The sequence below is a fragment of the Tiliqua scincoides genome, chromosome 2 (assembly GCF_035046505.1).
Source record: "Tiliqua scincoides isolate rTilSci1 chromosome 2, rTilSci1.hap2, whole genome shotgun sequence".
Classification (NCBI taxonomy): Eukaryota; Metazoa; Chordata; class Lepidosauria; order Squamata; family Scincidae; genus Tiliqua; species Tiliqua scincoides.
In genome coordinates this window covers 92,742,773-92,757,838 of record NC_089822.1, presented here as the reverse complement: position 1 = coordinate 92,757,838, position 15,066 = coordinate 92,742,773, and the positions used below count along the sequence as shown (strand labels likewise).

The window sequence follows — 15,066 nt, the reverse complement described above, 5'->3', positions numbered from 1 at the left end:
TGGTAAAGAATGCTTTCTCCCCCTTTTGTGTATGCTCTTCTACAAGCTGCAGTGTCACTGTTTGCTATATGCCCAATGCAGCAATCCTATGCACACTTCCTTGGGAGTAAGTGCCACTGAATTCAGCCAAATTTACTTCTGGTTAAACATGCATAGGATCAACCAGTAAGCCTCTGGATCATTTCTATGCTTCAGTGCATATTCCCAGTGTGTACCAGATCAACTGGCCAACACACCATCTCTCTCCACTCAATTCACCTCTGAAACATCATACACTGGTAAGACATAACCACTTGCAATGTGGAAAGGATGCAATCTGAGCTTCTGAGAAAGTCGTCTTCACACCTTCATCGCCAACAGATGATTGCTTGCTGGAATGCTGAGCAGCAAAAATACTTTCTCCAATAGTGCATTCTTCACAGAAGCATTATAAATGACAAGGAACAAGCCTGTGTACCAGCAGAGGAATATCTGGACAGTCAAAAGATACATTTATTCCCCATTGAGGCTGTGAAGCCTAATCAAAACAACAGACCTCATGGACAGGAGCCTGGTAGAACCAATTGCAACCAGTGATTGAAAGATTCTTTGAACCAGAAGTAATCCATAGGTTTTCTGAGACAAACTGACCCTCGTCCCTTGTTCTAAGAGTTTTGCTACCTTCAGATGCGCTTGCAATGCTCACAAGCAAGCCAGCTTCATAGCAATGACTTGCCTTGGGATCATGTGGTTTTGATCAAGGGTTTATTAACAAGAGTCATGGAAAAGGATGTGGCAGATTGGTTTCAGGATATTCATTTATATATTTTTAAAAATATATTTTAATCATATGCATTGTGTTTAGAATTGCTTCAATCTGTCACAGCAACATAACCACATAAGAGCAGTCATAAGATCAAAGGGCCTGGACGGTCAGTGTCCTGTTTCCCACATGATCCAACCAGATGTACCTGGGAAGCAAACAAGCAGGGCTTGAAGGCAACTGAGCCCTCTGACCATTGCACCACCCCAGCAGCTGGTATTCAGAGGTACACTGCCTCCGACCATGGAGCGAATATAGCATGCATATATCTTCTATGACAATGGGTCTGTGGGTCCGTGGCCCATCAGTGAATCATGGCCCAATTTTTGGTGGTTCACAAAACTGATAGGGTAGATTAGGCTATGTGCATCAAGGGTTAAATGACCTGCTACCGGTCGGGGGGGGGGAGCACTGCTGCCCAATCACCATTTTTGCCATAGAGACTTGGAACAGCTGTGAAAGTGCAATTTTTTATTAGGTGGTCCTGATGCTAAAAGGTTTGAGAACCACTGCTCTATGAATTCATCTAACTCCCTCTTAAAGCCATTTAGGTTCATGGTCATCACCACCTCTTAAGGCCATGAATTCTATAAATTAACTATGTGGTGCATGAGAAAGCATTTTCCTTTGCCTACCCTGCATTGTCTGCCAATCACTTTCCATGGATAAGCCCAAGTTCTAGTGTTGCAAAGGAGGAAGAAAAGCTTGTCTCTATCCACTCCCCATCCACTCCTCTATACACTCTGCGCATGACTATGTCTATTGTGTTACTCTCTTTTATGCCTTTTTATTGAGATGAAAGAACCCCATATGTAGTTTATTTTCTGGTAGGCTTGGTGCTTCACCACCACCACCCCTGAGCATGTAAGATGCATTTTCCAGTTTTACAATATGGCTGCAGACATGGACTAATGGGGGGGGGAGGGTGTCTGTTAATGCCAAAAGTCTATTAAATCCAAATGCACTTATGAGAACACACATGTGCATGTGGAAAACATATCCAACTAGCTTTTGAGGAAGCAAACAACATCCATTATTTATGTTGTTTGATCTGTTAAATCAAGGTCCATTAAATCAAATGTTCACTGTATCTTTAAATTGAGGCTACACCATAGATTTGTACTGAAGACATTAAGAGTCCAATCCTATCAGGCTTACCACTGGCGCTGGGTGTCACAAAAGTGTCGTAAGGCACACTGGCAGTGATCCTGCTGCACAGGGGGAAAGGCCAGTGCCAGTCAGCACTGGGCCTCAGAGCCAGAAAGACATGAACCAGGAGCTGCAGGCTGTAAGTATCCCCACTGGAACAGCAGGGGTGACTTCTTGGGGGGGAAGGCAGGGAGCGAAACTGGGCAGAGAAAGGGCAGGCCATAGGGCGGGTCAGACTCAGGAGAGGAGGCAGGGACAGCAAGGATGGCAGCAGAGGCTGCTGCCAAATCCTATGCACTCTCCTTAGCCAAGCCGCCCAACATAGGCCTCCTCGGTTCTGCACCTCACTAAATAGCAGCTGCAGCTCCAAGGAGAACCATTGGCGCCATCAGAGCTCTACCCAGAATAAGGGAACAAATATTCCCTTTGCCAAGGAGACTCTGACAGCTGCTCTGGTCCCGTAGGATACAGCAGTGGCCATTTCAGCACCGGCTGGACCTCATGGTGCCAGAGCACCATAGGTCTGGGTTGTAAGTTTGAACAATATTCTGAATCACCCTTCTAAATGCAGAGGGAGGGAGCACTAGCATACACATATTCTACCCCCAGCCAGGGCAATGTGACTTAAGACTGTGCAGAGTATTCGTCCACACCATCCCTTAGCATGTCAAGGTAATATGATCAAACTATTAAAAATTAGAGCAAGCATTTATGTGGTGCATTTCAAAAGTTGCCACGTCACGTGAATTATCAAAAAAGGAAGCTACCTTAGGCTGTATCAGACTATTTGTCAATTTAGCCCAATGGTTTTCATCCTTTTTCATCTCACTGCACACTGACGAGGTGCTAAAATTTTCAAGGCATATCATCACACTGCGCTACCAATGTGGACAATTGACAAGGCACACTGCACTGCCAGCAGGGGGCTCAAATCCCCCAACCCTACTAATAAATGGCCCTCCCACAAAACTCCTAAGCATACCTGTGGATTATTCCCAGCACACAGCTGTGGCACAGTGGTTGAAAATAGCTGATCTAGCCCATTATTGGTAACAGTTCTCCAAGGGTCTTTCTCAGCCCTGTTAACCTCAGATTCTTTTAACTGAAGACACCAGGGATTGAACGTGGGACCTTAAGCATGCATTCTACCATCTCCTTGTAATCCTTACAACAATCTTGTATAGGGGGCCATTACTAATATAAACACTCGCGTTACAAATTGGGGGGAAGAGACTGAGAGAACAGTAGCTTGTCTAAAGCCATCCAATAAATCTCTGACTGGTGAGAAAAATGAGCAACGAACTCCCAGCTTACTACTACAGTGTAACACAGTGGTTCTCAAACTCTCTGGGAGAGTTTGAGAGCCACTAAGTACTTGGGTGGGCAGGGGGAGGCAGAGGGGGCGGGGGGAAGGCAGAGGCACGATCCCCAGGATCGCGCCGCCCAAGGGGGCTGCAGGGGCTTGGGTGCACTTACCCAAGCCTCCTGCAGCCTCCCCAGGCTGCAGGGAGCCCAGCGTGACCTGCAGCAGGGCTCCCCGCAGCAGTGAAAGTAAATGCGGAGCGATCGCACCCCGCCTCCGCTAAAGCAGAAGTGGAGCACTTTTAAATTGCTCTGCATTTACTTTCACTGCTGCGGGGAGCCCTGCTGCAGGTTGTGCACCCAAGCCCCTGCAGCCCCCCTGGGCGGCGCGATCCTGGCGATCGCGCCGCTGCCTCTTCCCTGCCTCCAGGCTGCCCCCACCCCTTAAGGGGCAGAGATCAGGGCTCACAGGCTGGGGCGTAATGACGCCCCAGTTTGAAAAGCCCTGGTATAACATGAGCCACTGTACTACAGTAGGTTGCAAGACTTGGGGACACTTCTTAGTTCTTGCAGCCAGACACTTCAGAGTTGAAACATGAGCAACTGACACTTCTCTGGAAGACCTCATCACAACAGACACACACATTAAAAGACTTTCCCACACAATTTAACAATCTATGCTTCAACTATCTGAGCATTTTATTCCTAGTACAACGGTTCTACACATCAAAAACTATGTGATATCCAGTCTGATGTCAGGGCTCAGACCTGTTGTGAATCCTGAACCTGAAAGCAGACAGATTATTCCCACCTAAATCTGGTCAACAAAGGAACTGAAGAGAGATCAGTAGTCCTATCAGCAGGGAAACCACTTTAGGCTAAAGTGGGTGAGAGAACAAGACTGGCTCACTGCTGCAACCCTATACCCACTTTCCTGAGAGTAGGTCACACTTAATAGAGAGAGACTTCTGAGTAGACAAGCACAGAACTGCACTGTAAGAGATTTTGCTCCTTGTGTGGGCTACACCTTTACCTCAGCCTCTAGGAGGTATATCTAACATCCACATTTGCATCACAGCATATATAGGCGTGTACCGCTTAACAACTGTTCAGTTCATGATGGACTGCATATATCACAGTGGTCAAAGCACAATAAAGATGTTCTTAATGCGGCAATCGCGTCTCCCATAGCCTGCAGCAAATGTCTGTTTACACAACAGAGAGGGTCTTAATGCACAGAAGAGGCAATCTACCTCCATGAGCTTGTGCAGCTAGTTCGTTACTGGCAGGGGGTGTCTGTTTACTCCACAAAGGCAATAGACTGGACTGAATGTTCCCTTAATGACCTAATCACATAACAACAGGGATCGGATAACGTATCCCCTTTGTTAAGTGGCACACACCTGTATTATTTATATAGCACCAATCAGGGTATACGACACTTTATAAAGACACTGTGAGAGAAAGATTGTTTATATATTTAAATTATTTTTATTCCCCCCTTTTTCAAAGATACAGTGGCTGTATAGTGAATAAAGAGAAAGTCCAAAAACAACATCCAGAACAGAATTAAGCTACCCAAAAAGAGAAACTAAGCACAAAGTCTAAGACAGGGCCCTTTTCCTAGTGAGATTTTATCTAAATTTCAAACGTAGCAGGAGGCAACGGAAGGGAGAAATGGGAGAGGCTTTATTCTGGATGTGGTGGCATCTCCAACTGAGCCTATTCAATAACTGGAGATGTTTATGGTGTGCCCTGATTGCTATACTATGTTAGGTAGATATGCATTTCTCCCCAATGCTCGAGGGAGTACATGTGTGATTCATGGCATGACTCAACATGATTTTGTGACTCAGTGAAGCTTCATGTATATATAATTTAGACTTTTCTAATGTTTAATATTTAAGGTTTGCTTCTACAGATAAAAGTTGTCAGCTGCAGAGAGCATGCATGAAGGGTGTCCTATTTAGTCACTTTTATGCCCCTATGGAATCTCAAAATAGGGTTGCAGCGTGACCCTAAGCACGTTTAGTCAGAAGTAAGCTCACAATCTGTGATGGAATTTACTCTCAGGTAAGCATGTATGGGATGGCATTCCCAACTGGAAGATCAAACTAAAGCTTTAACTGAAGCTAGTGAACAGTGTTAATAGTTGTGGGCCATGAGCTAAAGGCACATTTGCCATAACTATTCAGAATCACAAAAGAAAAAGTTGTAAAGATCTTGTCATTCTAACAATGAGCACAATTCAGCAAAAATTAAGCACCTTTTTGCTCCATTGATTTCAATGAGATTCTTGGTTAATTGTGTTCCATGAAAATAAAGGGCATTTAAAAATTACTTTTGTAATTTTTGTCCAGTAAATGCCAACCTTTTATACTTAAACTGCAAATTATCTTACATTTTCTTCAATATCTTAATAAGGTTTCACATTAAACCAATACTTCTTTATTTCAATTTAATCTACTATCTACTGTAATTGGTTAAAAATACTGATAACTACACATCATTAAATCTAATTAGCTGACAGTCCTGCATCCTGATCTTATGAATACCTGGAAGTAAGTGCCAATGAATTCAACAAAGCTTACTCCAAAGTAAGCATGGATAAGACTATAGCTCTAGTTGCAAACAATTGATGCAACTAATGGCCCAGGCATACCATTGAATCTTGCGGGGGGGGGGGGTGGCCTCAGGAGGAAAGGGAACATTTGTTCTAGAGATCAGTGGTGGCTGTGGAGAACTGGGCATGCCTGCTTTGTATAGCTCTGACTCTTCATCTGTAAAGCTCTTCCCATCTCTTGGTTACACATCATCAACACAGTTTAGATATTTACATAGGACATAAATGTGCACATGCACACATAGGATATTACCTTTATAATTATGCTATATATAAAAATATTTTAAAACCTCACTTTTTAGGGATGGTTGCTGAAAGTTGTCACCCAAATTCACAAAATTTAAGTGAATTCCATACACCCTCCCCCAGCTTCTTCACACTTCCCCCTCATCCTGTAGAGAATTCAGATTGTGTGCAATTTCAATGACTATTCAATAGGAAGTGGTTTCCCACCACAACACTAGAAGAACCAGTACAACACGAATGACTTGAGCTATTCTCATCAACTATTCTGAAAATGTGAAAGATCTGCATGAGCCTATAAAGGTTAATTACTCTCTCGGAATATCTTGGTTTAATTCAAGGCACTGAAAGAAAAGGTCAAAGCTAACCAGAAATCCTCACACCCTGGTAATGAAGTTCCCTTCTGTGCTACCTCCCCACTATACTTTTATATCAAAGACATTACATTGGCAATGTGAAAGTGGAAATGAAAAAGGTGCAAAAGAGAGCGACTAAGATGATTACTGGGCTGGGACACCTTCTTTATGAGGAAAGGCTACAGCGTTTGGGCCTCTTCAGCCTAGGAAAGAGACGCCTGAGGGGGGACATGATTGAGACATGCAAAATTATGCATGGGAAGGATAAAGTGGATAGAGAGGTGCTCTTTAATAATAATAATAACTAGGTATTTATATACCACCTTTCTGGTCATGGGATTACTCCCCTGACTTTATTCAAGGTGGTTTACATAGGGAGGCATTTCTAAATCCCTCAAGAGGATTTTTACAATCATAGAGGTTCTCTCTTTCAAGAACCAACAACATTTCAGAATGGATCTTCCTGGTATGGTCTCACTTCTGAACTCCAGTTTTCCCATGCAGGCTGACAAGCAGCTCCATCTCTCACATGGAGGGTAGCCAAGATGCTTCTTGCTCACACCAAGAGCAGGTGGAATCACTCAGCTCTGCTTGTCAGCTGCTTCAAGGTCTCGCCATTCTCAGCTATTCAGGGAGCTGCCGGTGTCCTCAAACTGGCGACCTTCTGATGTTATCTTCAGGCTAACGGAGGCTCTACCCTCTAGACCAGACCCCCTGCCCTCTTTACACTCTCACATAACACCAGAACCAGGGGACATCCACTAAAATTGAGTGTTGGGAGGGTTAGGACAGACAAAAGAAAATATTTCTTTACTCAGCATGTTGTTAGTCTGTGGAACTCCTTGCCGCAGGATGTGGTGACGGCATCTGGCCTGGATGCCTTTAAAAGAGGATTGAACAAGTTTCTGGAGGAAAAATCCATTATGGGTTAAAAGCCATGAAGTGTATGTGCAACCTCCTGATTTTAGAAATGGGCTATGTCAGAATGCCAATGCAAGGCAGGGCACCAGGATGCAGGTCTCTTGTTATGTGGTGTGCTCCCTGGGGCATCTGGTGGGCCGCTGTGAGATATAGGAAGCTGGACTAGATGGGCCTATGGCCTGATCCAGTGGGGCTGTTCTTATGTTCTTAAAGTGGTTACAATGCTGCTCCTTCCCATAACAGAACTGCCCCAGCATATTTCTGGAGGGCCAATATAGCATATAGAGGAGCAGTGCCTGGACTCTTTCTGTGTGGTCAAGGGCTTCTCAGGCAGGCAGCATGGGCAGCCCAATCCTAACTAGTGCTGGCACAGTGGGGCCACACACCCTTTGCTATATCCAACATTCATTAGGCGCAGGCTGGAGGTCTCCTCAGGGTAGGGGATATTTTTCTCCTTAACCCAACTAATGACCCTGACTGCCCAATGGGGCTATTTGGATACATGCCAGATATTTAGCCCACTCTAGGCCAACACAGTGGCTGCTGCACCTTTGCAAGACTTACTTACGATTGTGCCATGAGTCTAAGGCTGCATACACTATACTGGCTATATGTCAATTTAAATACAGCCTCCCTGTCTGACAGCAGGGAACCATTCAGCGCATTAGCAGTGGGTGAAGGGAAGAGAGGAAATGCCTCAAATTGCTGCTAAGATAAATAGAAGTTTTATGATGGCACTGAATAAGCCGAAAGTGTTTCAATCTATTTGCTTACCCCTGAAAGAGGTAATCTTATTCCACAGTCTTGCAACAGTGATTCACTTATTGCATCAAAAAGGTTTTCTGGTACTGCCTCCCCTTTCCTTCCACTAGTGTATTCACATTCACATTTAACTTAGTGCAAGCAATGAGCTGGAAATTATCGACATCTGGTTTCCCCATTAAAAGTTAATGGAACTCTGAAGTCATTCAAAAAGTAAGTGAGATCTGCTCTGGCAGCCCTGCTTTGTGACTTCCTGTGCTGTCAAAGAGTTTTATGAAGATCCTTCTGGTTCAAAGTGGAGAGCAGTTATATGGAATACAGCATAGTCTCAGCAGTGCAATCTGGCTGCTATTTTTGGTGCTGTCGCTGACCTGGTGTAAGTCTCTGGGGATAGAGTGCTTCTCCTCTTGTTTTTCACTTGGGATTCAAAATGTATACAGACCTACATCCTGTGCTGCAGTTTTCTTGAAGCAATTGTACAACATTACTATCATGGGCATATTAAAATTTTCAATGAAATGGCAGCAACTTCCTAGATCATTCATTCCATAAGAGCTGTGTCTAATTATTACTATTCTACAACCAATTTAAGGAATCATATTTAAAGGGATCAATAGATCCCTCAGCAGATTATGATGCCTTATGATCACATCTAAGCAGTACACACTTTAATCAACAAAACACAGTCCAGAAGTATAGTCAGAAACCCCATGCAACAAAAATCAGAGGCTATTGCAAAAATAGCCACAAGGGGAAGGGGTTCCTCAAGAAAACAATAAGGGAGGGAGAAGAGTTAAATTCACCTACCCTGTGCACTATGGTCCCAATATATCCCTACACTATCCATAATTTTGTGAGTATCAACCATATTATCCCTTAGCTGCTTTATTCTAGACTAAAAAAAATCCAAGTATTGTTGTCTTTCCTCATAACAAAGGTGCTCCAGACCTCTGATAATTTTGACTATCCTCTTTTGCACCTTTTCCAGTTCTACAATACCCTTCTTGAGGTGTGGCAACCAGAACCATACATAGTAATGCAAATGTGACTGCACAAGAGATTTATATATCGGCATTATAATATAATATTAGCAATCTTATTCCCAATCCTTTTCCTAACGACTTAGCATGGAATTCACCTCCCTAGTTGCTGCCACAGACCAAGTCAACATTTACACTGAGCTCTCCGCCGTGACATCAAGATCTCTCTTTTTGGTTGACATTAACAGTTTAGGATCTCATCAGTACATATGTGAAGTTGTGATATTATTTTGCCTTGATGTGCGTTAACTGTAAAGTAACTGAACTGCATTTTCCATTTGGTTGTCCATTCACCCAGTGGGGAAAGGTCCTTCTGTAGCACTTCACCATCTGCTTTGGTTTTTACTACCCTGGATTGGTTGGTGTCATCTAGAAACTTGGCGAGCTCACTGTTCACCTCCAACTTCAAACGCCTTATAAACAGGGATGTGCTCAAAGCAAGAACCCGAGTAGCGAGTCAAGCCCCAAGTCAGTAACCCCGCGAGTCATAGCGTACAGCTGTCGCAATTCAACTCATGAGAAATTTCAAGTGTTGCAACTTGAGACACAAGTCATTTCGAGAAACAAGTCAAGCTGTGAGTCAAGTCAGTTTTGCTTCCCTGAGCAAAACTTCACAGCTCCCCCCAAAAATACCCTTAAGCCTTTCCCAACCCCCCAGTCTTAGCTCCTGGAACGAAAAACCTGTCAGTCTGAAGGCTGGCTTCCAGAACACCCACAAGGTCTTCAGAGTGATGTGGATGTAGTAGGGGAAAAAGTCACACACACACACACACACACACACACACACAGAGAGAGAGAGAGAGAGAGAGAGAGAGAGAGAGAGAGACATGACTTGAGTAATTTTGAGTTCTGACTCTTTTCGAGTCACCAGCCCCGAGTTGCAAGTCAAGGTCAGCAACATCCATAACTCAAGTGTCCAAAAAGCAGGTTTTTGCGATACTTGAGTCAAGTGACCATCCCTGCTTACGAAACAGTTGAAAATTATCAGTTCCAAGACAGAACCTTGGGGAAAACCACTTCTTAGTTGTTCCTCCATGGTGCAACTTCTGGTGAAAGGTCTCTTTGCTTCCTGTTCTTTAACCAGTTACCAATCCATTAAACCAGCTGCAAGGAACACTGATGCACCATCTGGTTCACCATGGCAAGTACATAAAACAGCTCCAGGGTGCCACCCAAGAAGAGTATTAATGAATGAACTTAGTCTATAGCCACTGGCAGGATATACAGTCAAGATGATGCGCCCTAGAAGGGTTCAGTGAGTGGGGCAAAAGACTCTAGAAAAAGACTTTACAGTCAGAACAGAGGATCTCCAAAATGAAGATCAAACCTTGGAAACTTCTGTCTCCAGCACAACACTGAGGTTGCGCCCACTAGATTGCTGCTGAAAAAGGAGGCATGAAAGCTGTTACTGCAAAGTGCTTTTCAGAATTCTGAACCTTTCAATAGCTACACCTAGAATGGTCTAGGTTCAACGCTGTAAAATATTAAACTGAGTCTGGTTTTTGAAACTAAAAATAAAATCCAGGCAGTCAGTCAGAACAGAAGGGTTCTCACACATGGCATTCAATATATAATATAATGGGACTGAACAGGGACAGATGGATTCTCTCAAGCAACTAGAACAGAGAAGAAAAAACAAGACCATATGGGACAAAGACCTGCAAGCAACTATGAACGTATGGCCATTTCACACTTGGTTGTCTCTGGGTGCACAGATGCTACAATTGCACAAACTGCATTAAATGCTATTTTTATCATTATTATTATTACTATCATTATTATTCTGGAAAAGTGCCTTACAAAAGATATTTATACAATTTAATTTAGAGAACAAATACTGTAACTAAAAATTGGAGGAACAGAAAATCAAAACTACAAGCAAAGCAAATTATATGGAAAATGTGCCAACGTGCAACTTTCCTTTGGCTGTTGAAGCAGTTTCATTGTAAGTTGTGGAAAGTGTGCACGGTTTTTTTACTCACATAGACATAGAAAGTGAGAAAACAGGGGAGAGAGAGCTCACAGCTGTACAACAGCTTTGCTTGTTCTACAGGCAGCACAACTGAGCAATTAAAGCCAGCAACAAAAATATTCATTCAATGCCATTCACATGAAGTGCGCTATATGAATGCTGTACAAGGTTAATAAGATACAGTGACTATTTGATGAGCTTCTTCACCAGGCGGAAAACTGAAGCTGGGTCTCTCCAGGCCAAGACCAACAAATCCCCTTCTGTGCCACACTGGAGTAAACCCCTATGAAACCAAGGGTATAACAGCTTAGGATGGTGCTGCCAACCAGGGCCCATGAGAGGGAGTAAAGGGGTAATTTGTACCTGGGCGGAGGGTCAAAACTGGGGCCAAAAAATTTCCTGGGGTATTATATTTTCCTATCTCACTCAGACTTGCTGCCCATGCAGGATGCTGGGACACTACCACGGGCACATGGTATCAGCTACTGCCACAAGCCACACCCACTTGGCCCAGGAATGCACACATGACACTCCTTAACACAGTGTCACATCTTGGAGGAAACTGGCCTGCTAGAGTAGCTCTTTGGCTTGTGGGTCTGCTTACCATGAAGGACTGTCTAGGAGCTCAGAGACACAGCTGCAGGAGTACAGCTGCTGCAGAAGTCAGTTTTGGTACACACAGGACATTTTCTATTCCAGTGTACACCTCAATACAATGAGGCTAGTTTTCTGCAATGATTTCCTACATTTAAAAGATTTTAGACAGACTTAGGAGTGTGTTTGGTTTTCCCTATTACTGTATCTCGCTGCTGACACTGCATGGGTAGGGAGACCCAAGCTCCACATCTGGAAGCCCAATAAACCCGGGCTCCAAAGACTATTCTAGCTGTCGCCATTCTCCTCCCACCCTGTTTCATCCCACTGCCACCTTTCCCCACTCTTTCACCCCCCCTTTTTTGGAAGGAACCCCAAAGAAACTTTGTACCCCTTGATAAAATTCCTCTTAGAAGCCCTGCTGTCAACCACATCAATCTATTATGACTGCCCTGAAGAGTTCAGGGTAAAGCTGCAGCTAGCTGCACAATTCCGCCTCTCTCTCTCTCTCTCACACACACACACACACACACAACCCCTCAGATACACACTCTCACAGATACACACTCAACCCCTCACAGAGACACACACCCACCACCTCAGATACACACTCAGTCCCTCACAGACACACACCACCTCACAGATACACACTCACACACAACCCCTCACAGATACACACTCTCACAGATACACACTCAACCCCTCAAAGACACACACACACCACCTCAGATACACACTCAGACACAACACCTCACAGATACACTCTCACAGATACACACACTCAACTCCTCAGAGACACACAACCCCTCACAGACACACACACACCACCTCACAGTTACACACTCAGACACAACACCTCACAGATACACTCTCACACACACTCAACTCCTCACAGACAGACACACACACACACAGAGTTATTCTTTCCACCACCGGGGAGGGCTGGGGTGTGCCTAAAGAGAAGCTGTTTCCGAGGCTGGTGCCCGTCAGCCCGCCCGCCGGAGGGAGCCGCAGGCATCTCGTGTTCCAGGCGAACGAACGGCCCCGGGGAGCGAGCGAGCGAGCGAGAGCCTTACCCCACCGCCGCCTCCTTCCATCTTCCATCTCAGGGCTCCGCTAGCGCTGCCGCGGCTGCAACAATAGCCCGGGGCGGGTGGCGCTCGGCAACGGAGCTGCCCCCGGCTCAGCACCCTCTTCTTCGCCCCCCTTCCAGCCGGGCTCCCTTTGTTCGGGGGCCGGCCGCAGCGTCGCCTCGCCGAGCCGCGGGAGGCAGGAGAAGGAGCCGGCCACGGTGCCACCTGGGCAGGGGGGCCGCTCCGCTGCGCTCGCGGCGGCAGCAGCTGCCCGCCTGCTCACGCGGCGCGCGGCTGGCATCGGCGGGGAGGAGGAGTAGGCATGACAACGAAGCCCGGGCCGCCCAACTTCGCGCGGCGCAGCCCCGGCGCGGCTCAGCAGCCGCCTCTTCTGAGCATGAGCGGACGGCTTCTCCCGCTGGGGAAGTGTCTGCACATGTGCGCTGCGCGCCAGTGAAGCCGCGGGGAAGCGGGCCCGCCAGGCGCTCCCAGCGCAAGACCAGCGCGGGAAGTTCACGCAGCCTGGCGCTCCGTGGGACTCGCTGCTGAGCAGGCACGCAGAGGGGGGTCGTGCCCAAGTCAGCCTCTGTCCTGGTCTCGGACGGACTGCAACCCCACGTGCACTTGCCTGGGAGCAAAGGGCTGCAACCCTATCCACACTTACCTGGGAGTGAGCCCCATTGACATAGGATCGTGCCCAGTCAGCCTGGGAACTGGTCTTGGATGGATTGCAATCCCCCATACAGTTTCCTGGGAGGAAAGGGCTGCAACCCTATCCACACTTACCTGGGAGTGAGCCCCATTAAATACAATAGGACTTACTTCTGAGTAGATATGCATAGGATCGGGTCCAAAGTCAGCCTTGGAACTGGTCTTGGATTGCAATCCCATATGCACTTGCCTGGGAGTAAAGGATTGCAGTCCTATCCACACTTATCTGGGAGTAAGCCACATTGACTATAATGGGGCTTACTTTTGAGTAGATATGCCTAGGATTGGGCTCTTAGCCCGTGAAACATACTTACTTACTACTCAGACTTACTTCTGAGTAGAGATGCATAGGGTGATGGTGTCCAAAGTCAGCCTCGGTCCTGGTCTTGGATGGGATTGCAATCCCATATACACTTTCCTGAGAGTAAAGGTGTGCAATCCTATCCGCACTTGCCTGGGAGTAAGCCCCATTGACATAGGATCGTGTCCAAAGTCAGCCTTGGAAGTGGTCTTGGATTGCAACCCCACGTACACTTTCCTGGGAGTAAAGGGCTGCAATCCTATCCTCACTTACCTGGGACTAAGCCCCATTGACTATAATGGGGCTAGGCTATAATGGGGACTATAATAACGCCTAGGACTGGGCTTTTAGCCCCTTGAAACACAATGGGACTTACTCCTGAGTAGACTTACATAGGATCACGTGCGGTAGCTCTTTTTTTCCCCCTGCCTTCTGACCCGAAACAGAAGAGGTTGTGGTGGAGTTTCACAGCTTTGCTCAATGCATCATCTCCATGGGCAGGAGAAAAGTTCAGCTTATTAATGTCTGCAGCAGTCCTACCGGGGAGGGAAGGAGGGCTGGTGGACTGACAAAGTTCTCAGCCCCATCATGATCATAGGGATGTTTGTTCCGATGTCCTGCTGTGTCCCTGAGATGAAATGCACTCCCTGCTAAGCTTGCATTGGGTTGCGGATCACTTAGAGAAAGAATCATAAGGATGGAAGGGCATTGATTAAATGACATTTGATTCCAATCAGTTGAATTTGTGGCTTTTTTAAACTTTTATTTTGTTGATGCATTGTAAGCCGCCTTAAAATTTGTGAGAAAAGGCAGGGTATATACATGATTGAAATGTATTAAGGGAGGGCACCAGGATGCAGGTTTCTTGTATGCTCCCTGGGACATCTGGTGTGATGCAGGAAGCTGGACTAGATGGGCCGTGGGCCTGATGCAGCAGGGCTTTTCTTATATTCCTATGAAATAAATCAGTTTAGGCAACAGGGCAGAGACAATCAGCCATTTCTACCTCCAAGGAAGGAGGCACCATTGATATCTTCTGCCTGAGGCATCACAATGTGTTTCTTGGGCATTTCTCTCCATTAGGATCACAGCTTCAGTCCTGTGGTGCTATGTAAGAACATAAGAACAGCCCCACTGGATCAGGCCACAGGCCCATCTAGTCCAGCTTCCTGTATCTCACAGCGGCCCACCAAATGCCCCAGGGAGCACACCAGATA

At 45.9% G+C, this 15,066-nt stretch overlaps 1 protein-coding gene across 1 annotated transcript in view; it reads right to left on the bottom strand.

Annotated features, from left to right (window-relative positions):
- LOC136639408 (PH and SEC7 domain-containing protein 3-like) overlaps nt 1-13,049 on the bottom strand; it is a 163,893-nt gene extending 150,844 nt beyond the window's left edge. Inside the window, exon 1 of the mRNA XM_066613572.1 lies at nt 12,841-13,049. Within this exon, the coding sequence (XP_066469669.1) occupies nt 12,841-12,861 (21 nt within the window). The 5' untranslated portion in view covers nt 12,862-13,049. The remainder of the gene's footprint in view (nt 1-12,840) is intronic.
- Between the last annotated feature and the right edge of the window lie 2,017 nt (nt 13,050-15,066).